The sequence below is a fragment of the Lepidochelys kempii genome, chromosome 17 (assembly GCF_965140285.1).
Source record: "Lepidochelys kempii isolate rLepKem1 chromosome 17, rLepKem1.hap1, whole genome shotgun sequence".
NCBI lineage: Eukaryota > Metazoa > Chordata > Testudines > Cheloniidae > Lepidochelys > Lepidochelys kempii.
Genome location: NC_136396.1, coordinates 2,513,162 through 2,539,074, shown reverse-complemented (window position 1 = coordinate 2,539,074; position 25,913 = coordinate 2,513,162). Strand labels below are relative to the sequence as shown.

At 45.0% G+C, this 25,913-nt stretch overlaps 1 protein-coding gene across 3 annotated transcripts in view; it reads left to right on the top strand.

Moving 5' to 3' along the window:
- Positions 1 to 25,913, top strand: part of SSH2 (slingshot protein phosphatase 2) — a 134,362-nt gene that overhangs the window by 55,510 nt on the left and 52,939 nt on the right. Inside the window, exon 1 of one of the 3 annotated variants that reach the window (XM_073315845.2) lies at positions 11,529 to 11,805. The exons of 1 other annotated variant lie outside the window; for it this stretch is intronic. In XM_073315845.2, the coding sequence (XP_073171946.1) occupies positions 11,690 to 11,805 (116 nt within the window). In that variant the 5' untranslated portion in view covers positions 11,529 to 11,689. Of the gene's footprint in view, positions 1 to 11,528; positions 11,806 to 20,748; positions 21,093 to 25,913 lie in introns of those variants that run through there. One more of the 3 variants, XM_073315847.2, reaches the window with a different exon arrangement.

Sequence of the window (25,913 nt, the reverse complement as noted above, 5' to 3'; positions counted from 1 at the left end):
AAACTGGCACTGTTTTTCATAAGCACTGTTACATTACATGCCTGGAAGAAATCCAACTCACTATGAGCTGTGGTGATAGAATTATAAAATATTTAACATCCAAAAGTCTTAAGTTAAAAGAACATTAAATGTGCAAAGTGAAGCACTTAGGAGTTTAAAAAATGCTTGAATCAATGATGTCCATACAACCTTAATTTGACCCCCCTCATGTGTGTGCATTATGATACATGATCTTTAATTATATGATCACATTCCTTTTTTAAAAGGACCCCTGCCTCTTTCAGTGCACGAAATGGATGGTGCACAGACAACCTTAATTAAGGCGTTTCCTAACTGTTTAGTTTTGCCTTTGCAACCTTAACGTTCTTCTATTGTAATTTTGTGGATGTAATATATCGTCTCTAAGCAACACAACTGGTGAAATACTATCAGTTATTTAATAATTAATTGGGGACTTCCTTGCTAGGTGTAAAATGTAAAACTCAAACTGGACAGAATTCTGATTAAGTAGTATGGAGTCTTGCCTTTCTGTAGATATTGCAAATCTGCTATTGTGAAAACTCCAAAAAAAAAAAATTAAAAAAAAAATTTTTTTTTTGGTTCTAAATTGGTGCCTTGAATTTTATTCTGATTGCCTTTCAGGTGTGTAGATCCCAGAAAACTTACAAAATCATTTCCTTTTGTCAGCTTTATTTACTTGACAATGGTGACCTCTGGAACTTATTACCGCAGGAGTGTCAGAGGCTAACATGACCTATCTTAACAAGCTTTGAAAAAGGATTGGAAGCTTGTGGGTAATGAGAATATCCGCAGTTTTATATTAGTTGAGATTTAAAAAGTCTGATGTTTGGAACAGATCTAGCCCCCCTGTGCTTCAGGGTATAAGCCAATTTCTAGCTAATGGAGGAGGAAGAAATTTCTCTTATGGGCAGACTATTCTATAATTAGGTTTTTTGGACCTTCCTTGGAAGCATCTTCCACCAGCTGTTGTTGAAGACTGGGTACTAGACTAGAGGAAACACTAGTCTGATCTGTTACAATGATTCAGACTTTCATAGTAAAGTCTCAACCTTATTTCAGTTGGTTACCTTATCAATTTTTATGTTGGGGTTAATAATAACAGTTTCTGTTTACAGAACCCAAGTGCAGGATGCTTGTCCATGTCTCTGTCCAGAATTGGCTTGAGCTGCTAGAAAACAAGGAACCTTGTTTCAGCCTTGCATTGATTTTTGGATACCCCTTAAAAGCTTTCAGTAGGTGTATCTTTAAATAGTCAACGTCTGAGCCTGATCTTCTGAAAAAGTCCATTTAGCTTTAAATAGCTCATCTTCCACCCCCTGCCCTCACATACGTGTCTTCTGCGCCCCCCCCCCCAAAAAAAAAAGTGTCCAAAAATGAACTTTAATGAGCCACCATTGAAAGTGGGGACAGTGTGAGAACACCTACTTTTATGCTGCTCCTCCTGGCTTTGTAGTAGCATTGACCACACTGCCAGCAACTGCCTTCCAGTACTTTAGTCTCAGCAAACTAGAAATCAACAGCCAAGCTCATCTTGATTCTGAGCAGCAGAGTGCGGGAGGGAAGGGGATGGAATTAGCTGGGGAAGTTATTTTTACTCATTGGAGGATGTTACAAGTAATGGTAGGGTACATGATGTAATAGAACACTCAAGTGTCTGCATTCAGGATCCAGTTTTCATGTATTTGTCCTGTAAATAATGTCCTGTTTTTATGAATAGTCAGCCTGACCGTGAACTACGGATGAGGAGTCCGTGATTGCAGTGCTGCTGTCAGGTGTTTCACATCACACTCTCTTTACATGCAGCGGTGAGAAGAGAACGTTACACACAGCCCAAATCAAGGCTTTGTGAAGTAGCATTGCAGAAACAGGGGCACCATACTTCTCTCGCCCTCTGTTTGTAAGAATACCCATTCTGAGGGCACTGCTGCAACATAAACCCAGGGCCAGCTCCTCTTCAGCTTCATGAAGACTTAGTCCTTGCCCCAAAGAGCTTAGACTCTGAAAAGATAAACTAACACAGGCTGGTGGAAATGGGCACCAACACACAAGCAGGGCATGATTGCCATGCACTTGCTCTTAGTTCCATGGGAAAGTGGGTTTTTATAATCTAGACTGGCTTTATTTATATGAGGGTGTTAGTGGGGATTGTAATGGGGCAGAAGAAGGGATTGAGTTAGTCCTAAAGGTTTGATGTGTAGGATTGTGATTTGGGAAAGGTACCACCCAAGAAAAATCATCCCTGATTAGAAACAAATGTTCAGAGGATACAGGGAATGGTGTACTTGGGTAACACTGTCAAGTATCGGGGTAGCCGTGTTAGTCTGTACCCACAAAAAATAACAAGGAGGCCAGTAGCACCTTAAAGTCTATCAGATTTATCTAGACATAAGCTTTAGTGAGTTAAAAAAAAACACTTTTTCTTTTACCCACAAAAGCTTATGCCCAAATAAATCCCTTAGTCTTTAAGGTGCCACCGGACTCCTTGTTGTTTTTTTGGAATACACTAACAATTTAGCATAGCAGTACAAAGATTGCTAAGGGTGGGGTGATAGCCCATTCACATAACCTAGTCTGAAAGGCTGTCTTCAGCAGAAGAGAATGTATTGTTTGGAGGAAGATGCTTTATTTGGTAACATCAAAAGGTGCATATACCATTAACTCTTCATCAGGTCTGAGAGTTAGAAATGCAGACACGGAAGCTCCAATTTAAACAAACAAGCAATCAAAAAACCCTTGTCCTGCTGAGTGCTGATCTGGAGAAATAATCCTTATTCATGTGGTGGTACAAAAGATGACACTCTGGCCTGATTACACCTCTAAAGTCAGCAAAGGGTGTAACTAGCCATGACTTACGCTTTGGTGAGGACTCAGGGCAGTTGGCACTGAGTGTTTCAGAAAGAAAGTGGTGTTTGCATTCTGCACACTACTCCTCACTAAACCTGAGTGCCGCACACCAATGTATGCTAGCGTACCTCCATCTGCAATTCCACCGCCGCATATAGGCGCTCTGCTGCAGCAACCTGTTTGGAAATGGAGTATGGGAGTGTTTATCTGACTGATATGGAGGTGTTGAAACTTGCTTAACACTTATAAAGTTCTCTGTGCTGATATGGGAGCTTTCTTCTAAAGATCTCCGCATACTACTATTACCATTACTTCTTGTTTCTGCTTGCTTTACTAATGAGTCTCCCCTTCGTCTCTGGCTCTGTGCACACAGGTGATCGTAGACTTTGTATTGGATTTCTTTTAATGACAACAAAAACACACCTTTATAAAGGAGAGCGCGAGAGAGGAGAGTCTGAAAGCAGTGTGGCCTTGTCTTGAATAAGCTGTATTGGAGGAAAAGTACCAAATGCATTATCTTCACTTCTACTGCTTTTAATACGAGACTTCAATACTAGAGTAGACACTGAGAAACTGGATGTTTAATGCTCGCCTTTGTCTTTATGGATGTCTGATTTGTGATTCTCCTTTCCTATACTGAAACGATTCCCCTAGGGTTATTCCTCTCCCTTAGATACATACTTTAGAAAATAAAAATGGAACTCTCAGTGGTGTTGCCTTAATGAGCAAAATGTAAACCTCAGGCTACCTTCTCCACCTTGATGGGAATGGGCAGGAGAGGTCTGTGCTGGAGGCATCTCTGTGAGTTTAGCTTTGGAATGCAGTTTCCAGGAGGCTTTGTCATTTTAACCAGGAAATCAGGTTTCCTTGAACATTGCTTTCAATATACCTCCTGAATTACAAATAGAAAACGCTTCCATTAGAAACAAAGTGAGCTAGAGCGGTGTTGATGAGTGGCATGGCTTAGACTGCCTGTTACAAAATTGTGAGTGAGAACCAGAAGTGTAAATGTTTCCTGACGTCTGAGATAACTAGACTTAGAAATGGAATCTGTCCTAATGAGATGATACAGGATTAAATACAGTTTTGTATAGCACCTATTTCTTAATCAGTATGCACCAGGACATCTTACTAATTACTGAGTTAAGTCCCCCTAGCTGTGTAATATAGCTGCTGTATAGACAGATAAGGACCATTGCCACGGTGAGTCATGTGCCTTTGATTCACAATGAAGGCTTTAAATTGAATGAGTTTCCTTCCTGCCCTGTCTTTCCCTCCATCCTGCGCTGCACACGGTGGTTGGCTCATGAGCACTGTGCTGCTGAAACAGTTTGGGCTTTGGTGAGGGAAAACCTCGTCACATTTGTGGGCTTTGTTTTTAATACAGATACAGTTTGTAAACACCTGGGATGGATAGGCCTGATCATATGACTTGTCCATCCTGAGTGGTAGAAGGACCGCTCCAGAAGTTGTCAGGTGGGTCTCTAAACAATTGGGCTTTGCCTATTTGCATTCTCCTGTATCTTTACCATTAGGCTTTTTCCAGATAGTCATTGATTTGTGTGTCTAATTCACTTAGACCCAGCTTCAGCCCCTGCTTATCTCTGTAAGCTGTATGGCCTCTAGGGCACAAAGCAGTGGAACAAGTCAACAAACCTTTTACCTGAGCTGAAGGTGGGAGGGAAGTGAGCTGCAGCTCAAATATTGCTGTCCTTCATGCACAGTTTGGAGTGTGATTAATACTTGGCGCAATTTAAAAAGAAATGTTAAGTTCCAATGTTGTGTTGTCAGAGAGATGCATTGCTCCTCTTCCTTCACATCACTCGCTACTCTTATCTCAAATCCAGCATGGAGAACAAGCATGCTCCTAGTGCGGAAGGACTGCATGCAGTTCTTTCTAGAAGGCCGTCAGTACCCTTCCTGAAATCTCAATGCAGAGAAAAACTTGGCGTTCTCTTACTTACAAACATGGAGAAGACAAACATGCTGCCTCTGTATCCATCCCTGCCATGCTGATGCATGAGGTGCTGCTGCTAGACATCAAAGCTAATCGTTTAGGCCATGGTGGTGGTTTTGATTTGAACTTGTCTTCTCACAAATGACCCAGGAAACAGATGTGTGGCAACGTAGGAGTATTTCCACACTCATGCTCAAGGTGACGGAACAGGCCGTACAGTAACTCACCCGGCTCTGCAGAGGAGTGCATTCTGTAAAGCAGAAGCTTCAGAACTTTACATAATTCCATCTTATGTGGAAGAAAAATGAGTCTAGGTCCTACAATGCCTTATCTGTCACATTGCTGTTAACAGGCCTGGGCAGAAATTCATGCACATACCCTCCTATTGTTCAGAGGTGCCCCCAGAGACTTTTCACATGATCTGCACAACTGAACCACTCTCACTGTACCTAGCATGGTGTCCACACAGACACCTTTTGTTCTTACACTAGGCAAAGCCCGTTCACTTCTGCCCTGCCACTGCAGGCTCCCTGCAGCCGCTTCCCCCGTGCACACTCACCACGGCACGCCTACTTGTAGCACGTCTGAGTGAGTCCTGCAGGCACAGCAGAGGGGACATGAGCCTTGAGCCCCCTGCGGAAGAGCCCTACGACAGGAGCTGTCTCTAAAGCAACGGCGAGGAGTAGCAGTTTTAATTGCAAAACCCACCCATAGAATCCCTTAGAAGTGTAAAAAAGGGTGAGGGGCTTCCAGCAGGATCCTCTTGCACTAAGCACTGTATACATGTGTAGTAAGCCTGTCTGTGCCCCACACTGCTTGCAATCTTAGCATCTGATGAGAGGCAGCAAACAAATGTGGGCACAGACGTAACAGTGCAATAGAGGTTTGCTCTGATATGCAGCACACCAGGGGCCGAGGCAAGGGTGGAAAATATTTTAACATCAGTTTAAACCCATGCCTCATGTTGACCACTCACGCTGACAAGAATCCACAGCTCCACAAGAAACTTTTTTCCACCTCAAAGGTTTCAAACTCTATATCTGCACCAAATGCATCTAAATCCTTGTTAATCATTCTGATTTATCTTCCTTCTGATGGCAACAACCCTAACATTTTGACTGTTAACACGTGCACTAATTGAGGCCTTGCTCATGCAAGGAGCACCGAACAGGTGGACTGCTGGCTCCATGTACTCAAAGGGTCTGCCTGCATGGAGCTCCTTGCAGGATTGGGGCCTCAGTATGTTATGACTGTGCAGGGAGGCTAGAGTAAAGGCTTTTTGTTCTAGTGTGATATCCTCAAAGTCCAGATTTAGGACTGAACGTGATGCTTGGAGATTTTGTAATTTGGTTCATGTTTTACTTGCAGAATAGAAGATAAGGTCGGACTCTTTATAGTGAATTGCTTCGAGAGAAGAGAATTTAGTGTTGTGTGCATGCAACTCACTCTGGCATTGCCTGACTTTGGAATGCCTAACCAGGCTCACTCAACATTCTTTTAACGGAGGCTTTGCATGGTAGATTCATAATCCGGTCTGACTCTAATGGAAGCCAGTCTGAGTTAGCCTTGGGAAGTGGTGGGAGAGACTTGAACTGCTTTCTGTAAGCTGGGCAAAACCACTTGTTGTGAAGTGTATGTGCCTATAGTTCTTATTTTTATTTATTCCTGATAAATATGGAGGCCACAATCAGCAGTTTGTTATGCCAAAAGGCCAGAGCCACTATTGTGTACAGCCCCTAGCCCTATTACCCCAGGCAGTGTGCTGATAATCCTGTTACCAGCTATTGAGCGCTAAACACAGATGTCTAAAACTGCAAAATGTAATCCTGGCCTTGCCGTGGGAGGTGGGTGGGCTATTTACAGTGATGCTTATACTTACCCACCTTATTCCAGAATTTTAGTCATTTAGAACAGTACCCCTCACTGCTTTGACTCCATGCATTTTAATACATTTAACTCTTCGCATACTTGAGAATCATCACCTAGAGTGAAGAACTTTACCCTGTTGCTAATATATATTTTAACAGCCTTCTGTGTCTTGCAAGTTTAAAAAACACCAAAATGGTGTTTATCAAAATTCAGATGCTTTTCTTTCATCCCCCTCCTGAGGATCTCTTGCTGACATCTCTTGCTGACATCTCAGTTTCTGCTTGGAGCCCTGAAATGCCAGGGTAACACTTTGGCAAAGAAATATGGGGCTGTTTCCCTAACCCTGAAGAAAGTAGGCTATGAGAACTGCATATTTCAGTTCCTACAGGCTATTTGAATAGTGCATACTGTCCTGACTTGTAGCATGATGTTGAGAGAGATTTGACCATGGGGCTGATGTTTCAATCTTTACAATACAACTTCTTTCATAGAAATAACATCGAAATCTGTTCGTAGTGCAGATCTCAGTACAATCTTAAGTTTTTAGAATTGCTGCTGACACCTTACACTATCCTCAGAATGATATGTCCTTGGTGAAGCATCTCTTACATTGTTGGTCTCCACATATGGGATGCAATATCTGATTTTAATCCAGGGTTAATTCCTTTAGAAATGTATTATCTGTATGTTAAGTGTGATTGATTAATCACTACATTGGTTTTTCCACTCTATATGGAGGGACTGCATTTTGTAATGTTTGCAGAACATACTAAGATATTTCTAGCAGCTGTTGGGGTGACATTTTAGTAAATTAAATGGATTATCTCAAGAGCCTTACTCAAGCACTGTGCAGATTATTCATTAGCATGGGGACAGAAGCGCTGGTTTGTTTTCTGTATGTAGACATTGGTATGTACTAACTCTAGATGGGGCCCTCTCACCAGGCTCCTGAGGAGTTGACGGGATCCTGCTTCCCTAGTGCCCTGACTTGCATACCTTTGGCGATAAGACAGACTAATTCCAGTCTGGCAAAATGCTTCTCTTGCAGGAGGACAGCTGACTAGTGTTGCATCTTCTTAAATTAAAATGTCTTTGGAAGACTCTTAAACTCTAATATTCAAATGCTCCTGGGTGTGCAGTGAGACACATGAGTTAATGCAGATTCCAGCAAAGACTTGCAGTGACAGATCCTACTAGATATTTTCCTTTTATTCATACTCCAGCTTTTTAAAAATATCCTTTCAGGTGAACTTTGCTTGTCTTCAAAGTGTCTGTCCAAAGTTGTCTTGTGCATATCTGCATTACTACATGCTCTAAATTCTAAATAACCCAAGAACTTGCCTTTTATGATGCAGTTTTATTTGACCTTTTAACATTTTCTTGCATTAAAAGAAAAGGGGAGGGAAGTCTGTCTTCATTCGACAGAGTTTTGGGGGGAGTCAGTGGGTGAATGTGTACTTTATTTCCTCTGGATCTTCACTCAGCTGCTAGCAGAATCTTAACACATGGATTTGTTTAAGTGTCTATTGATGAAAAGTAACTTGTTCACTTTCAGTTTTCTCATACTGAAATGGTTAAGTGCCGCTCATGGCCCCCAGCCCCTTGCTCTAGTGTAGGAAGAGGAAAACAAAGACTTTTTATAATCCCTCTTCTCTGTCCACAATTCAATTTATCCAACATACTTTTTTCCCCCGCCCCCCAAGAATAAGCTCATCTCAACTGCAGTGACTGGTCAGTGCCTTGCGTCTCTGCAGTGTACACCCATAATTGATGCTGTGTAGTAAGCAGACACAATATGCCTAGTTTGTGTATACTACTTGTCTGTCATGGAGTAGTTCCCATAGAAAAATTATTTCTGGTACCTGAAGTGATTTTCCGATTGCTTTGTTCTTCTGTCAAACTGCTGGCTCTCTGAAGAGTTAAAGATAACATGGGTCTGTCCCTGACAAAAGGCTTGGTGATTCTCTTCTCCCTGCCCAATACGTAGAACTAATTGGGTTGTGGTGGATAATCAGCTGCATCTGAGCTCCCAGGGGGACACTGGTGTAGCCAAAAGGCAAATGTGATCCTTGGATGCATAAACAGGGGCATCATGAGTAGCAGTCGAGAGGTTATTTTACCTCTGTAATTGGCACAGATCAGACCGCTGCTGGATTCCTGTGTCTGCAGTTCAAGAAGGATGTTGACAAATTGGAGAGGGTTCAGAGAAGAGTCGGAAGAATGATGAAAGGATTTGAAAACATGCCTTCTAGTGATTAAACTCCAAGAGCTCAATCTCTTTCGTTTAACAAAAAGAAGATTAAGGGTGACCTGATTGATCTATAGGAACATACATGGGGAACATGATGATGATGGGCTCTTCATTCTACCAGAGAGACTTCTAACAGGATCCAGTAGCTGGACCCTGAAGCTAGACAAATTCAGATTGGAAATAAGTTAAACTTTGTAATGGTGAGGGGAATTAACCATTGGAACAGTTTATCATGGGTCCTGGTGGATTCTCCATCACTGACAGTTTTTCAAATCAAGATTGGCTATGTCTGCTCTAGGGATTATTTTGGGGAAGCTCTATGGCCTGTTAGACGAGAGGTCAGACTAGATGGTCGTAGTGCTCCCTGCCAACCTTGGAATCTGTGAATTAGGATGGCCACCCCTCTGACTCCCTGCCAGGTGGGGAACTTGCTTACTTCACAGCATGTTTCAGAGTAGCAGCCGTGTTAGTCTGTATCCGCAAAAATAAAAGGAGTACTTGTGGCACCTTAGAGATAAATTTATTTGAGCATGACACAGTGACAGCATGTTTCTCATCTAATTTAAAGTAATCCCTGAATTCCTGGGTTGCTCCTGGGAGCCTTGTCACCAGGGGCTTGGGAGCAAAAGATGAAGATTAAAGGAAGTTAGAATGCTGTGGATCTTTTATTTTACTTGTGTATGGAGAAATATTTTCCTTAATGTGCTCTTCCTCCCGGAGGAGGTGACAGATGTTCAGCCTTTACTAAGAACTAGGGCAATGTTACTGCCAACTCTTGGAGGAGTCTTATGCTGTTGGTACTTCTACCATGCTGAGTGTAAAAGGCTTGCTTTGCTGACTCAGCATTGGCAGTCTTCAGAGGGGAAACAAAGCTCCATGGCCTCCATTTCACAATAGGAACTAGTGTAAAATCCTGAGCATAAACCAAACGGGAATACGAATTGTGGACTGACTCCTGGTGTCATAAACTGTAGCATGGAAGAAGATTCAAGACTGGCAGCTTAACTGGGTGTTAAATAACCTAATAAGAGGTGGAGGTGGGGCGGTGAGTTGTAAAGTCCTCCCTGGTTACAGGTCTCTTGCTAGACATCGGAGGCTAAAGCTATGTCTGTACTACAGCCTATGTCTATCCTACACCTCTTCTGTCGCTCAGAGGTGTGACTAAACCACCCCCCCAACAGACAAGTTACACTGCCATAAGCGGTTGTGTGCATAGCATGAGGTCGGAGGGAGAGCTTCTCCCCCGGTGTGGAGGTGGGTTTTCTTTATGCCTACAGGAGAACTCTCGCCCATCGGCCTAGCATCTTCCCTAGACGTGCTGCATTGGTACAGCTGTATGTATAGAACAGCTTTTGGCCTTGAGGTTGAGTCTAAACTGCTGGAGTTGCATTGAATGAAGTGAGCTGTAGCTCATGAAAGCTCATGCTCAAATAAATTGGTTAGTCTCTAAGGTGCCACAAGTACTCCTTTTCTTTTTGCGAATACAGACTAACACGGCTGCTACTCTGAAATCTAAACTCTTCAGTAGTCTTTTAAAACTGTTTTTCCTTTAGTAGATTGTAACACTTGTCATGGTAGTAGCTAAACTTATTTTTCTAAACATCTTGTATGATAATTTATCCCCAAAGCATCTTGGAACACATTGCCTGGTGCCTATCATTATCGTGTAGATGTGAAATTTTACTTTTTGGTTAAAGTTGATACTGCACTAATTAAAGGGAGATGGGAATAGGTCAGTGTGTGAAACCTAGCAGAATGATGGTTGGATATTGCTTTTAATATCCCTGCTTTCTGCTTGCCAAATGCTTCTCTTAGGTGCTAGTGTACATTAATCATGTGGTGAAATTAAGTGAGACAGAAACTAATAAAACTTGCCAAAATTATTTGGAAAAGGGCTCTGTTGGTACAAGAAAGTTAATAAAGCTTGACTAATGTCTGCTTATGTTCATGGAGGGTGTTATGCAAATACCTGATTTCACACCTTAGCTAATACAACCAGACTAGCTACTCTGTCTTCATCTCTTCCTTACACTGCTTGTGTTTCCATCTTCCCCTACAGCAGCCTGGGGGGATGGAACAAATCTCCTGCCTAGATGTGTAATTCTCGGCTGGAGGAAAAGACGAGCCTGCTGCTCAGGCATTTTAATAATACACTTCTATTAAGTGTATCAGTTAGCTGCTGTAGGAGCACTGTCATTAAGTTAAACAACGACCATGCACCAGCCTCTTCTAACTTCCCACTAGGGAACTTAATTCTTATCTGGGTGCTAGGCGGTGAAGGGGAATAGAGTTCCCCTCTAAGCACGCCTGGGCCATTGCTGTCAAACTTGCCTAAGGGAAGGGAGAATCAGCCCTTGCGGGTGGGGTATCCAGTCGCAGGGAGGGGCCAGGGCCCTAGCCCCTGCAGCTGTGGACGCTCCCCAGCCGTGACGGGGCATGCCCCTGGGGGGAGCAGGTTTGAGCTGCGGGGGGAGGCCAAGCCCCGGGCGTTACTGGCCTGCTCTCCCCATTGAGCTGAACGTCTCCACCCAGCATCTTCAGCGCCTGCCCCAGGAGGCCCGGCCTGCCCCCCCCCCCGCTGCAGGGGGGCCGGGCCGCGCCTGCGCGCTGCGGCCGGGGGCGGGGAGCCGGCGCACAGCTGGGCGGCGCGTGGCTGCCCGGGCACAGGAGCCGAGCGAGGGAGCGAGCGAGCTCCGGGCTCCGCCGCGTCCGCTGGCTGCCCCCGCGGGGCCCCGCAGCGCCTCCCCATGACCCGCAGCCGGCTCGGGGCCGGCCCGGGCCGCGCCCGCCCCTGCCGCTGCCCCAGGATGATCCCCTACTTCTCGGACAACGCGGTGATCTCCCAGAACGCCATCAACCAGCTGTGAGTGCGGGGCCCCGTGCCGGGGGCCAGTGCCGGGGGGGGCGGCATGCCCCAGTCCCCGGGCCAGTGCGGGAGGGGGGTAGTAGTAATGCACGGAGGAGCCATGCCCCAGTCGCCGGGGGGGGTAGTAGTAATGCGGGGGGGGTAATGCACGGGGGGAGCCATGCCCCAGTCGCCGGGGGGGTGGGGGGGATGGTAGTAATGCACGGAGGAGCCATGCCCCAGTCGCCGGGGGGGTGGGGGGGATGGTAGTAATGCACGGAGGAGCCATGCCCCAGTCGCCGGGGGGGTGGGGGGGATGGTAGTAATGCACGGAGGAGCCATGCCCCAGTCGCCGGGGGGGGGGGTGTGGGGTGGTAGTAATGCACGGGGGGAGCCATGCCCCAGTCGCCGGGGGGGTGGGGGGGATGGTAGTAATGCACGGGGGGAGCCATGCCCCAGTCGCTGGGGGGGTGGGGGGGATGGTAGTAATGCACGGAGGAGCCATGCCCCAGTCGCCGGGGGGGTGGGGGGGATGGTAGTAATGCACGGGGGGAGCCATGCCCCAGTCGCCGGGGGGGTGGGGGGGATGGTAGTAATGCACGGGGGGAGCCATGCCCCAGTCGCTGGGGGGGTGGGGGGGATGGTAGTAATGCACGGGGGGAGCCATGCCCCAGTCGCCAGGGGGGTGGGGGGGATGGTAGTAATGCACGGAGGAGCCATGCCCCAGTCGCGGGGGGGGGTGGGGGGGATGGTAGTAATGCACGGAGGAGCCATGCCCCAGTCGCGGGGGGGGGTGGGGGGGATGGTAGTAATGCACGGAGGAGCCATGCCCCAGTCGCGGGGGGGGTGGGGGGGATGGTAGTAATGCACGGAGGAGCCATGCCCCAGTCGCCGGGGGGGGTGGGGGGTGGTAGTAATGCACGGGGGGAGCCATGCCCCAGTCGCCGGGGGGGGGTGGGGGGTGGTAGTAATGCACGGGGGGAGCCATGCCCCAGTCGCCGGGGGGGGTGGGGGGTGGTAGTAATGCACGGGGGGAGCCATGCCCCAGTCCCCGGGGCGGGGGGTAGTAATCGGGTAATGCTCCGGCCGGCAGAGTTTTGCACTGTGACACTGAACCGAGCGTGGGCTGCCCGCAAGCCTCAGCTGCCAGGGAAAGTCTGTCCCGCTCGCAAGGCAGCAGCTGTGAGCCCTGGGGAGAGGCGGCCCAGTGGCTGGGCTGGGAACGGCAGCAGGGGGTTATCGCTTGTTTGTGCTGCTAGCTCTTTAACTTGCTGCTAAATCCATGCCAGCCCCAGCAGGCAGGCGATCCGGCTCGAGGACGGAGGAGTCTGGGGCGGGGAGGGAAAATCTACCCTTCTTTAGCTGAATTTCTTAATCAGACTCAGCCTGTGTGACTTCCCGGCTGGAGGAGACTGTGTTCTCACAGTATCTGCCCTTCCAGGAACTGAGCTGATGAAGCACTTGCCCAGGAGCACAAAGATGGGTTGAATCATGTGGTTGGGGGGGCTTGGTCAGAAATGCAGAATGTTGTTTGTCTTTGGGAACAGCAGGACAGCTGCCTGGGGTGGGGTGGGAGGAGAATTCTTCACTTTGCCTTTTGGATTAGGGTCTTCTACAGTTTGCAAGAAAATACTCCTACAGTTTTTGTCTTAATGGCTTTTTTCTTTTAAGCATCTTTTCTGGTTAGTAATTCTGACTTCCCCTTTAACGTAGGGCCAGTAATCCAGGGCAATGGGGAGTCTAGTCTACACCATGGCCAAGCTTTTCACAAGTGACTTTGAGTAGCTCCTGTTTTGGTGCCCAACTTGAGATTCCCTCAAGCTCCCGGGTTTTTCAGAGGGTAGGTGTTCAGCTTTTTCTGAAGATCAGATTCTTTATAACATGGACATCCAAAATCACTAGTCACTGGTGAAAGTCTTTGCCTGTATCAGCAGAGGCTTTAGAAAGGAGTTGTCCTCTTAAAGTCTGAGACTGAAATTCCTGTAGTACTTCAGGCTTGGGTATCAGATATCGGGGAATGCTATGAAAATAGCCACAGAGGATTTTCAGTCAGCAAATTAGCCTTTTCATTACTATCTTCTACCATGCTTTACTAGACTGCAACAATTTATCAACCTCCAATTTCAGCTTTCTGTAAACTTTCTTCTCCCCCACACCGCCCCAGGCTCTGAGACCCGAGAATGTTCTCTTATAAAGTGTGGGTTGAGGAGCGGGAGGAGGGATTGCGTACTTTTGTTGCCAGGCTATAGCTGCTCTTCTGTTTTCTGCAAGGACAGCCTGGAAGCTTGAAACTTTGGGATAAACTCTTAGTTGCATGCTGATAGTACAGACTCTTACTTGGTTAATGCTAGGAGTCCATCAACATACATAAAGTTAAGGGAATGCATGGCAACACTGTGACAACCTGGGGTTTTGGTAAATGTTTTGGTGTCCCCCTCCGATTTCTGTTCCAAATCTTCATCCATTCATAGTCAGTGTCCTAGCTCCTTTCTGTTCAGGATAATGGACAACCAATGCTACAAAAAATGGAGTGGCACCCTCCAAAACTCTGCTTTCCAATGGCTAGCAAGTTGTGCGGGGATACGAACTGTCAACCCTTGCACGTGCTGTCCTCCTCTCTGAAGATCCCCTGCTCTCTTTTTCGAATGCATAAGCTGGAGTCTAGCTTGTGTACTGCCCTAAGCAGCAAGATTTGTCCATTGCAGCAGTAGATGGTGCTATGGTTGAAGAGCCGTGGGTGGATAGGGATTACAAGTCACTACCAGTTTTGGCCAGCTTCAAACTGAAAGGCTCCATGTCCCATTGCTAAGCTTCTTGAATAACCAGTCCCTCCAGCGGTACACACTGATTTAAATGCACCTACAAATAGGCATTATTAATTAATAAATAATTAATAGTGGCTTTGGGGGAGTTGGTAGTAGGGGAGGATCAAGTCTCAAGGTAGACACTGGTAGTGGTATAATCATGCATGGTGGTTCTTTCAAGAAAGCAGCTGCTGTTTTATCTTCTGAAGAGACCAAGACAAGCTTGAGAATAGTTAGATAAAATGTTGGCATGAACCCAGCTGGTGCAGTGTTCCTATTGTGAAGAGCTTCCACCAGAAATCTGGACACTTTGCATTTGAGATATAGCTTGATGAGTATTCTCTCTTAGATTTGTCATAGAAATTGGTCACTGGCCACTGTTGCATCTCCCTTGTGTTTAAGACTAAACAATTGGTGCTGTGTATTTGTTAGCTTCGTCTGTTTAATGAGGCCTTCTAAGCCTTCCATCCTTGACCTGACATGTTTGTAATTAGTTATTCTGTTTAATTGATAACTTTGCCTGTAAACATCACAGCTCTCCCATTTGTGTCTGTGAATGTGGGAATCTAACAGTGTATCCAAGGTCTCTGTGTAAATAGTGTCTGCTTTGGGGGATCTGAGGCAGCAAATGTGTTGGGTTTTTGTTGTTGTTTTTGTTTTTCTGTATCAGGATAAATGCTGGTATTTGCTGAAACATTTGCTTTATAATGTCTTGCTTATGTTAGGTAGCTAGGTAACAATTTCAATGGTTATAGATGTGTTTGATTTATATACATTACTCAAATATTTAACCCACAATCTGAAACTATCTATGGAGAGAGGCATGCAAAAATGGTGCCGAGGGGAAGGAGAACTCAACTTTTCCTGTCTCTGAGGGTCTGATCGCCCAAGGGTGCTGTGTCCAGGAGCAGCTGCAATTGCAGTTTGCTTGGAAGGATCGAACTCTTTCCTTTCCTGGAGTTGGTGATAACTCAGTTATCAGAGGAGCTTGCTCTGTCCTCAGCCTTCTGTAAATTGAGATTAACCGGCATTAAAGAGTTTGTGGCCCTTCATCTAGGGCCCAGTGTTGGATTAGCACATTTATCTGGGACAGGGTTTTAAACTGGAAACAATGGTGTGGTTTTTGTGATTGGATAGTGGGGAGTTTTTTCAGCTGATTGTTCTTACATTAAAATGTTTTGCTTTGCAAATCAGGAATTCAGTTAGAGATCACAGATCCTTGTACAATTACCGGCAAAATCAGACGTCAAGGTTTTGCTGCACCAAAACATTGTTCTCTGTGTGGAATGGTAAAGACAGCACCTGGATTGCTAATGCCAGGAACGTTTACATGAGTGTATTCGTAAGTAGATGCAGTTAGCGAATTGGCTCTGACTTTCAGGCATCAGCAAAAAAATGATTCCTGTGTTCAGGCTCTGAGTTGGTGGTTTAGTCAGCTGGACTGGACCTTGAATATCTCTCATTCACAAGCTTAAAATCAACATTTAAGAGACTCTTTTGTTTATCAAAATACCACCATTAAAACTGTATCTTGATTTAGGGCCAGCTGCTACTCCTGTTGAACTCAGTGGGAGGAACATTTAGTTATTAGCTTTTTCCTGTATAGGACCTAAAATTTCAACCAGTGGTCACAGCAGATATTGGAAAGATCAAGGTAGATGAGGTGGACCTGTAAATGCCCAAGAATTTTTACCTGAAGACACCTACAGTAATCTCCACAAGTCAGTCTCCACTCTACTTGCTGTCTGCCCTCATTCTTTAGGGTTAATCACAAGGTTTTGGTATCTTATTCCATGTATTAGTCCTTGAAATATGTTACTCAGCCCTGAGAAGGTAGCAAACTGTCCTTAATTTTACTGCCAAGTCTCTTTCTCTGCCTTCTGTTTTTTTAGAGAGGAAGTCTGGTCCAGTGGTCAGGGTGTTCCCTGCTCTACCACAGACTTCCTGTGGCAAGTACTTAGGGCCAGATTGTCAAAGGTATTTAGATGCCTATCGATGCATCTAACTCCCCTTGGCACTTGGGTGCTTTTGAAAATCCCATTTGGAGCCTAGCTGTAGCTTTGGACAACTGAGTATCTTTGAAAATCTGTCCCTTCGTCTTTGTGCCTCAGTTCTCCATCTGCAAAATTGGCTTAAGAGCACTTTCCCACCTCATGGGGTCTGTGACAAAGATTAAACCTTACCCAGATACTATGGTAAGGGGGGACACGAGTACTAGCTAGAGCGCTAATAAAAGCATTTTAACAATATGGAAATATTTATACATATGTTGTATTTGCTATTTTGTAAACTGAGAAAGATCTTCAATGATACTTTTATTTTCAATGCTGGCCTGTTCCCAGTTATGGGAGCTAAACTCTCTGTGTTGAAGAGACTGTGTTTCAGACTAAAAGGAGGAATGTAGAACTACCAGTTTCTCCAAAAATGTTTTATGTGAGTTTTGGAATCCTTTACAGTATGGTTCTCAACCTGTTTACCATTGTGGGCCACATATACAGCTCTCTGTGATATGTGGGCCACATCCAACACAATATGTATACTACCTGTATGGCCCTGAGGATGTCACATGGGCCACAGCTGTGCGCTGATTGGGCTGCAGGTTGAGAACCTCTGCTTTAAAAGAAAAAGGCAACTAAAACTCTCGGTAGAATTCCTTTCAGCAAAGGGTTAAACCTAGTCATGAAGTGTCTTTGCAGAATTGGAATACACAGGATAGTGCTACCGCTTAAAAGTAACCAGCTTCCTTCAGAATTTGTGTAACATACAAGGGATGTTACAAATTGTTAATAGGGCTTTTGATTTTGTACACAATGTAATTAATACTCATTTTATTGACTCATTTCTTCCTATCCACTCCTCACTTTAGGCCCTATCCTGTGTTCATTTTCTTTCCCCATTGCCTTGAGAGGAAGCCTTTATCTAGAAATCTAACTTTATAGTGTAAAGTTTAATCTTCAGTGTAATTCCTTGTGTTGAGGCATGTGTTCAGCCATGAAATAGGTGGATGCTGCTTTTCTGTATCCTGGAGGCTTTTCTGTATCTCGGGAAATGTGGAGTTCTATTGAAGATCTTTAATTGCTTTTCTATCTTTGTAAATATTTTACCATTATAGTGAGAATTGCTGACACCTCGGATTTAAAGAGGGAGCTGCAGACAAATGGAGATTCAAGGGAAAGGGAGTTCCACGGAGTAGCTCAAATTGCTGCTTTCAACTGCAGTTGAATTCATTTTGTGAACTAAGGGTCACTTGTAGTTTTGGATGTTTGAAAACCCAAAATAGACTGGTTAGATCTTTTCCCATTTAAAAGCTCAGTAGAGACTTTTGATCAGCACTGAATATCGATATTACTTTCCTGGCATGCAAACTATATTTCTCTGGATGCTTGGGCAACAATATAATTCTCTGCTCCATCCTCCATGGCAAGAAGTTGTGAACTGAGCATCATTTCCATGCTGCTCTCTACCTAGCATCTTAGAATGATCAGCCTGTTTCTGATTATACAAGCTGAGCTGAGTGAAATTTCTTCCCTTTTTTCCTTCCTTTTTCACTCATCCTAATGTGTCAAATAGAGCATGGGAAAGGCCTGTCACTCCCCAGTGTTTCTCCCCATGATATTTTTTTCCGATTACCTCAGTGCGTTTGCATAGGTGTGTTTTAGCACACTGCTGAGAACTCTGTTGATCATTAACCCAGGCAGAGACGATGTTATCCATGTCTAGCCTTCCTGCTTGGACTTCCTGTCTATTTTCCTGGAGGTGAAGTGTATTTAAATTTCACTGATCTTTTGTGGGACACTGTCAGAGAGTGGATACTGGGCTAGATGAACCATTGGTCTGACCCATTATGGCCGTTCTTACATTGGGAGGCAGAAGGGGTCCCTGAAATAGGATCAAGACTTGAGCGAGAAATCCGTGATCCTGGGGTAACTAATTTTCAAGCAGTAAATAGTTAGCTTTAAATATTTAGCTGCCCAGCCAGATTCACATTTGGAAGGGCTATGAACCATGCCAGTTGCTTCTGAGATGCTGGGGTCTGTTGGGGCTGCTGTGTAAATGTTCACTCCCAAGGAAAACTTGGTTTTCTTGTAGAGATTATCATTCTAGCCCTGCTTCTCTAGAGGCAAGAGCCCATCAATAGAGAATGGCCCTTTGGGGCCAGCTAATATTTAGGCTGCCTGCTTCTATCCTAGCACTGCACCTCTTTGGACCTTTATTATAGAACCTCAGGCTAAAATAGTATTTCCTGGAAGGGATTTAAACAATTTCAGACTAATTTTGTTGAAACGCTGATTATCTGGCCAATCTGAACAGAGTCAGTTAGTTCAGAATCCTGTGTCCTAGCCTATGGTAGTTATGAAAGAGTTATTGTCCGTCCACGCTGGCCTGACCCAACAGCATGTGAACCATATTCACCTGAACTGGTTTAAAACTAGTTCAGCAGGCCATTCCCCACCTTACCTATGCATTGAGCAAAGTCAGAAATTCAGAGTTGTCTGACATTCCATCTTCAACCAGAATCTTATGTGAAGTCAGCCTGATATTCAGAAAACCCTCTTTCCACACAGAGGTATTAAGTCAACCCTGCACCCTTAACTTTGAATTTCCTTTCTTTTGTGGGCTTATTATTGTCATAACATGGCATAATTTGTTTGTTTAAAGGCAGCTTTGCACTGTGTGTGTGTACACACGCATAGGTACTGTAGCTTTCATTCAACAATTACAGCTAACTGGGAATAGTTGGTCTTGGAGTCTAATAAAAACACCCAGTTATCATGTAGGATTAAAAAAACATTTCATGAGAGAGAGAAACTTTCATGTCATAAGCCAGTCACTAACCAGAACGTACTCTCTGGGCAGTTTATTCATTGTGCTTTACCTTTGGAGTAGCTGGTGCTGGCAGCGCTGGGATGAGCTGGGGAGATGGAACTGGTTGGACCACTGATCTGCTCTGGTGTAGAGCAACTCCTCTGTTCCAAAGTAGAGGTTTTATATTAGGAATAAAGAGCATAGGAAAGGCGTAACCAAGTCCAGAAAACAGTTTCGCTGGTCAGGGAGCGATTATTGGGAAGTGCATCCTATTTTGTTTGTTGTTTTACTTTAGTCAAACACACGTTACTGGGCTGAATAAACAGGTAAGTGGGTGAAATTCTGTCCTGCCTTATCAAGGAGCTCAGACTGGATGATCTAATGCTCCCTTCTGGCCTTAAAATCTCTGAATTTGTATTGCACCTGAGAGGTTCATTCGAATTGGGAGCAGTAAAGGGGCCCAGTCTCTAAGATCCCAGCACAGGATCTGCACTCCTTTCATTTGTAAGTTTTGAATTCAAGAAACGAACGTTGCAGCACTTAGCAGATCGTGTGTGTGTGTCTATATCTCCTTGTGAAATGTGGAGGACTAACTAAGATGGCACAGTGGTGAAAGTACATTTCTAGGAAATTCAGTAGCATTCTCTGAGGTAGGGCACATGTGTGAACTAATAATCTTGACACAAGAAAGTAATGAATCGGTTTAGTTTTCGAAGTGTCTAACAGCAGCATTCTCCTACTTCAGTGCATCTTTCTGTCTGTGCAGGTACTTAGCTGATCCTCATCACCAGAGTATCTGAATGCATGTGGCACGTTCATTTATTTATGATGGTTATTAACCAGTTAAGATTTGTGCTTTCTCTTGAAACCTCTCTAGTTGCCTAGTAGGCTAAACCCACAAATCATTTATTCTTTCTCTAAGCAAATGTTTGTGTCCTTTGAGTAGTCAATGTTGAAAACCGTGCATTTGCATATGTATTTTGTAATGATGGTTTGATACGATCCGTGTTGTCCCATCATCGTGTGCTTCTGGTCTCTGATCTCCCCAGTAACCCTTCTCTTTTCTGGGTTTTGTTTACACTTGGCTAAAACTCGAGACAGACATTTCTTTTTTAAGTGCAAATACAGCATATCTGCCTGTCCCTCTGTTTTAAAGTTTGTGACATGGCTTGTGGGAAGAAGACAAGTCAAATTAAGTTCAGCGTCATCTTTTGATCCAGCCCAGCCTCAGGGTGTTCTGAGAGCTGGGATTGCTAGATTGCTGTGACACCTCCAAAACCTTATATTTACAAAGCTTTGCAGACCTTCGGTCACACCTAAAGCTATTGTCTGTACTTAAGTATTCAGGTGTCTTGAAAGCTCCACATCAGGTCATCCTGTTGCAGACTTTTTGTAAAATATTCTATTTAGAAATCCTTCTGTGCTATCACACACACACTCTCCTGTATCTTCCTTTTTTAATATTGCAAGTTGAATAGAGCATCTTTGCTTGAGTCCATCTGAGCCTACTGTTCATCATATGATGTCGCCGCCATCTTCTTACATCATAGTTGTTTGCTGTGGAACTATTGGTCACACCAGAAGGCTGATCTCTGATGGGGAATTAGCAGTAGAAAATAAGCTCTTAGAGGAGCAAGTGCCCATCTTTACTACCAAGGCTCTTTGTGGGAAAAGAAATGGGAAAAGAAATATGAGGTGTGTTCAGTGTATGTACAAAATTATTTCTAAGTAGAACACTCTTTTCAGTTTTCAGAGTAGCAGCCGTGTTAGTCTGTATTCGCAAAAAGAAAAGGAGTACTTGTGGCACCTTAGAGGCTAACCAATTTATTTGAGCGTAAGCATTCGTGAGCTACAGCTCACTTCATCGGATGCATACTTTTCAGTGATCAGATTTGTATAAGCCTTCTGGTTTTTGCATAGTGTAGCAGGGTGGTCACCTGCTTCTGCCCTGAAGGGCTGAAAAGCCAGCCCTTGGGGAGGGCTGGGGCTGTGGGCTAGAAGTTGGGCTGATTGGGGAAGTGGCCTCAGCTGGGCCACACCCCAGTCAGGCTGCAGCTGGCCTGTATAAGAAGGCCAGGGCAGCCAGGAGTGGCCTCTCTCTCTGCCTTTAGAGGGAGAAGGGCCTGGCTGCTGGGGAGCATACCTGGGAACCTGAGGTGGGGTATGCTGGGGGAAGGTGAGAGGTGCTGGGGAGCTCCCGCCTGGAAATCCCCCGGGCTGCAGGGCCTTGTGCGGGGCCTAAACAGGCCCCACAGGTAGGCAGAGGCAGCAGGTCCAAACCCCCCCCTTGCCTGTGATAAGTGGCTTATGTACTGCAGTCAGCCTCAGTGAGCGGGGACTAGAGAGTGACTGGTCAGTAGCCAAAGACTGAGGCGAGGTGGGGATAGTGGGTGAGGGTTCCCCTGGGTGGGGAGACCCAGAGAGTGGGGGTACTGTCAGGGGGGCAGCACCCAAGGCAAGGGCACCGGGTCCGGGAGGGACATGGGGGCCAGTGACAGGCGGGACACCTGGAGGCTGGTGAGCTAATTTCCAAGGACGACCAGCAGGAGGCGCCACAAGGGTGAGTTCCACCCGCCTATACATAGCAATTGTAAATATTGCTTGAGAGGAGAGCAGACTACATGTGTGCTTTAAACAGAAGTTCAAAAAGACATCATCTCTCCTTAGATTATATCGTGCACTGTCCATGTTCACCTTGAATATGTAGCAGCTCACCAATGCATTGATGTGAGTAGTCTAACTGTAAAACACTGCTGGAGTCTCAGGGGAACCAGTGAGACTATTTTTGGGTCAGATGGGACTGGGGTAGATCATTCCGACTTTGCAAAAACGAGAGTCACCTTTGCCCTATCATCATTGAAAAACAAAACAGTTGCACTCTGTGAAATTCAATGGGCAAGTAACAAGCAGGAGTAGCTATTTGTTGGCCCAGTTTTCAGGAGTGGTCAGAATTAAACTTATCCCTTCGCCAGTCCCAGGCTTTATGATGGAAGGGGAAAAAAACCCTCTTTAAAAGTAGTTGAGCTAATTAAACATGATTGTGGGGTGATGAGTGCACCCAAATGGCTGTTTAGCTGGCATGGGTTGCTGCCCTTCTTGGTATGAGAGAGCAGGTGGGAAAATCTGAAAACAAAGATGAATCAGAACTTCTGGGTTCCTCTGTGTGTTTCAGGATTGAAAACCAATTAGATGTGATGGAAACAAATCATTTGTTAGTATCGCCTTTAACCCTCCTACCACTTCTCTGCAATGGGGAAAACAAGAAAGCAAATTGAGAATATGCAGACTCATGTACTTCACTAATTAGGGGGGTAATGCGAGCAGAGAGTGAGTATGTGCTGTGAATTGTCTATTAGTATGTACGACAAGTGCGTGTCTAGATGTGTTGGTGTGTATTGCTAAAATATCTCTTTAAATGTCAAGATTGTTAAAGAAGCCAAGCAATTTGCATCAGGCGGTGGGGTCTTTGGAAGGAAAGGTACACCAAAGTTAGCAATGGGTAGGGGGCAAGTTTTCACTTTGAATTGCCGAGCTCTTGGTAGCATTTCATGATTGCAATAGTAATTTCTTTAATTTCCTCCTTGTGTCAGATTATAAAACGTGTTGCATGGGTCTACAGGGGCTTCAAATCAATTGAATTTCTGCTTAGGAGACCTGTTCCTAATGGCATGCTCTGTTCCTGCTAGGTGGGGAGAGAGGCTCTCTTCAGGTCTGTAGTACACAGCTGCATCCAGTATTGTATTGATCCTTCCACTTCTAATGTGTGGTTTGAAATGAGTCTGTCTGATAGCTAATTTTCAAATGTTTCTTCACTCAAGTCCTTGTATTTCTCAAAAAGACAAAGAGCACCTAAGTCAGAAGTTACCATCTGAGCTTTGTGGGAGTGTACAAACATCGGGAAATCTGTAAATTCAGAGTTCTGAGCACTCTTGTAACATAAAACTTAGATAAGAGTGGTTATTCTGGATCAGACTAATGAGCCTTTTCCAGTGTCCTGTCTTCCAGCGGTGGTTGGTGCCAGATACTTTGGAGGGAATGAAGAGAACAGGGCAATTATCGAGTGATCCATCGCCTGTCATCCAGTCCCAGCTTCTGGCAGTCAGGCTTAGAGACAACCAAAGGGAGCATGCAGTGGCATCTCTGACCATCTTTGCAGATAGCCACTGATGCACCTATCCTTCAGGAACCAGTTTAGTTCTTTTTTGAATCCAGTTATAGTTTTGGCCATCACAACATCCCCTGCCAATGAGTTCCGCAGGTTGACTGTGCGTTGTGTGAAGAAATACTTCCTTACATTTGTTTTAAACCTGCTGCTTATTAATTTGATCAGGTGACTCCTGGTTCTTGTGTTATATGAAAGGAGAAATAATATTATCCTCTTCACCTTCTCCACACCATTCATGATTTTATCTCTATCGTATCCCCCCTCTTAGTCATCTCTTTTCTAAGATGAACAGTCCCAGTCTTGTCAATCTTTCCTTATCTAGAAGCTATTCCATACCCCTGGTCATTTTTGTTGCCCTTCTCTGCACCTTTTGTTCTTGTGTATATATAGAGGGGCGGCGGCTCCTAGAACTGCACTCCATATTCAAGGTGTGGGCAAACCCTGGATTTATATGGTGTCATTATATTATTTTCTGTCTTATTATCTATCCCTTTCCTAATAGTTCCTAACATTCTGTTCACTTTTTTTTGACTGCCGCTGCACATTGAGTGGATGTTTTCAGAGAACTCTCCACAATGACTGCAAGATCTTTCCTGAGTGGTGGTAGCAAATTTAGATCTTATTTTGTATGTATAGTTGGGATTATTTTTTCAATGTGTGTTACTTTACACTTACCAACATTGAATTTCATCTGCCATTTTGTTGCCCAGTCACCCAGTTTTGAGAGATCCTTTTGTAACTCTTTGCTGTGAACTTTGGACTCAACTATCTTCAGTAATTTTGTATCATACGCAAATTTTGCCACCTCACTGTTCACCCCCTTTTTCCAGATCATTTATGAATATGTTGAACAGTACAGGTCCCAATACCAATCCTTGGGGGACCCTGCTATGTGAAAACTGACCATACTTACCATTTATTTCCTATCTTTTAACCAGTTACTGATCCATGAGAGGACCTTCCCGTTTATCCCATGACTGTTTGGGTTGCTTAAGAGGCTTTGGTGAGGGATTTTGTCAAAGGCTTTTTAAAAGACTTAAAATGTGTGTTAAGTGTTTCATGACTGAGGCCTTGTCAGCTAAGCTTTGCTGTATTGTGGGGTTTTTTTAAGCTGAGCTAGAAACGCCTAAAAATGGGTTTGTAATCAAAGTGCTGATGACCACTTAACTCAGTGGTCCTCAAACTGTGGGGTGCAGGGCCCAGACCAGATCTCTTGGGGGGCGGAGAGGGAGCACCATGATTCCAGCCCCACTTCACCCACCAGACCAGCTTCTCCACCATCCCCATTCAACCCCAGCCCTGCTCTGCCTCCAGGCGAGATCCCCTGCCAACCCCACTCCACTCGCAGACCCAGCTCCACTCCGCCTCTGCTCAGCCCTCATTCCCCCTCTAACCCTAGCCCAGCTCTGACCCCAGCCCAAGCTCTGCTGCTGAAGAAGCCTTGGCTGTGTAGTAATGGGGGGGGGGGGGCTGGACAGATTCTGTTAATAGCAAGGGGGGGCGTGACTGGAAAAGTTTGTGCACCACTGCCTTAACTGGAGTGTCATGAGGACTAAGGAAATGGGGTCTAAATGGAATGGTAGGTGCTCAACTGGTTGAAAAAACGTACTCCGTGAGTACTTACCAGTGGTTCACTGTCACACTGAGAGGGCGTATTTTGTGGGCTACCGCAGAGGTCAGTCCTGGGTCTGGTACTTGGCAGTGTTTTCATTAATTTACATTTACGCTAAGGTAAGCTAAGAGTGGTTGCAAGCACTTTTGAGGGCAGGGTTAGAATTCAGAACAACCTTGGCAAATTGGAGAATTGGTCTGAATTCAACAAGATGAACCTTCAATAAGGACAAGTGCAAAGTGCTTCACATAGGAGCGAAAAATCAAATGCACCACTATAAAATGGGGAATAACTGGCCAGGCAGCAGTACTGCTAAAAATGATCTGGGGGTTATAGTGGATCACACATTGAATAGGAGTCAATGTAATGCAGCTGCAAAAAAGGCAGATATCATTCTGGGGGTGTATTAACAGGCGTGGCATAAGTAAGATCCAGGAGATAACTGTCCTGCTCTACTCAGCACTGGTGAGGCCTCAGCAGGAGCACTGTGTACAGTTCTGAGCACCACACTTTAGGAAAGATGTAGACAAATTGGAGAGAGTCCGGAGGAGAGCAACAAAAATGATAAAAGCTTTAGAAACCCTGACCTATGATGAAAGGTTAAAAACTTGGCATGTTTAGTCTTGAGACAAGAAGACTGAGGGAGGATCTGATAAGTCTTCAAATATGCTAAGGGCTACTATAAAGAGGACAGTGATCAATTGTTCTCTGTGTCCACTGACGGTAGGACAAGAAGTAA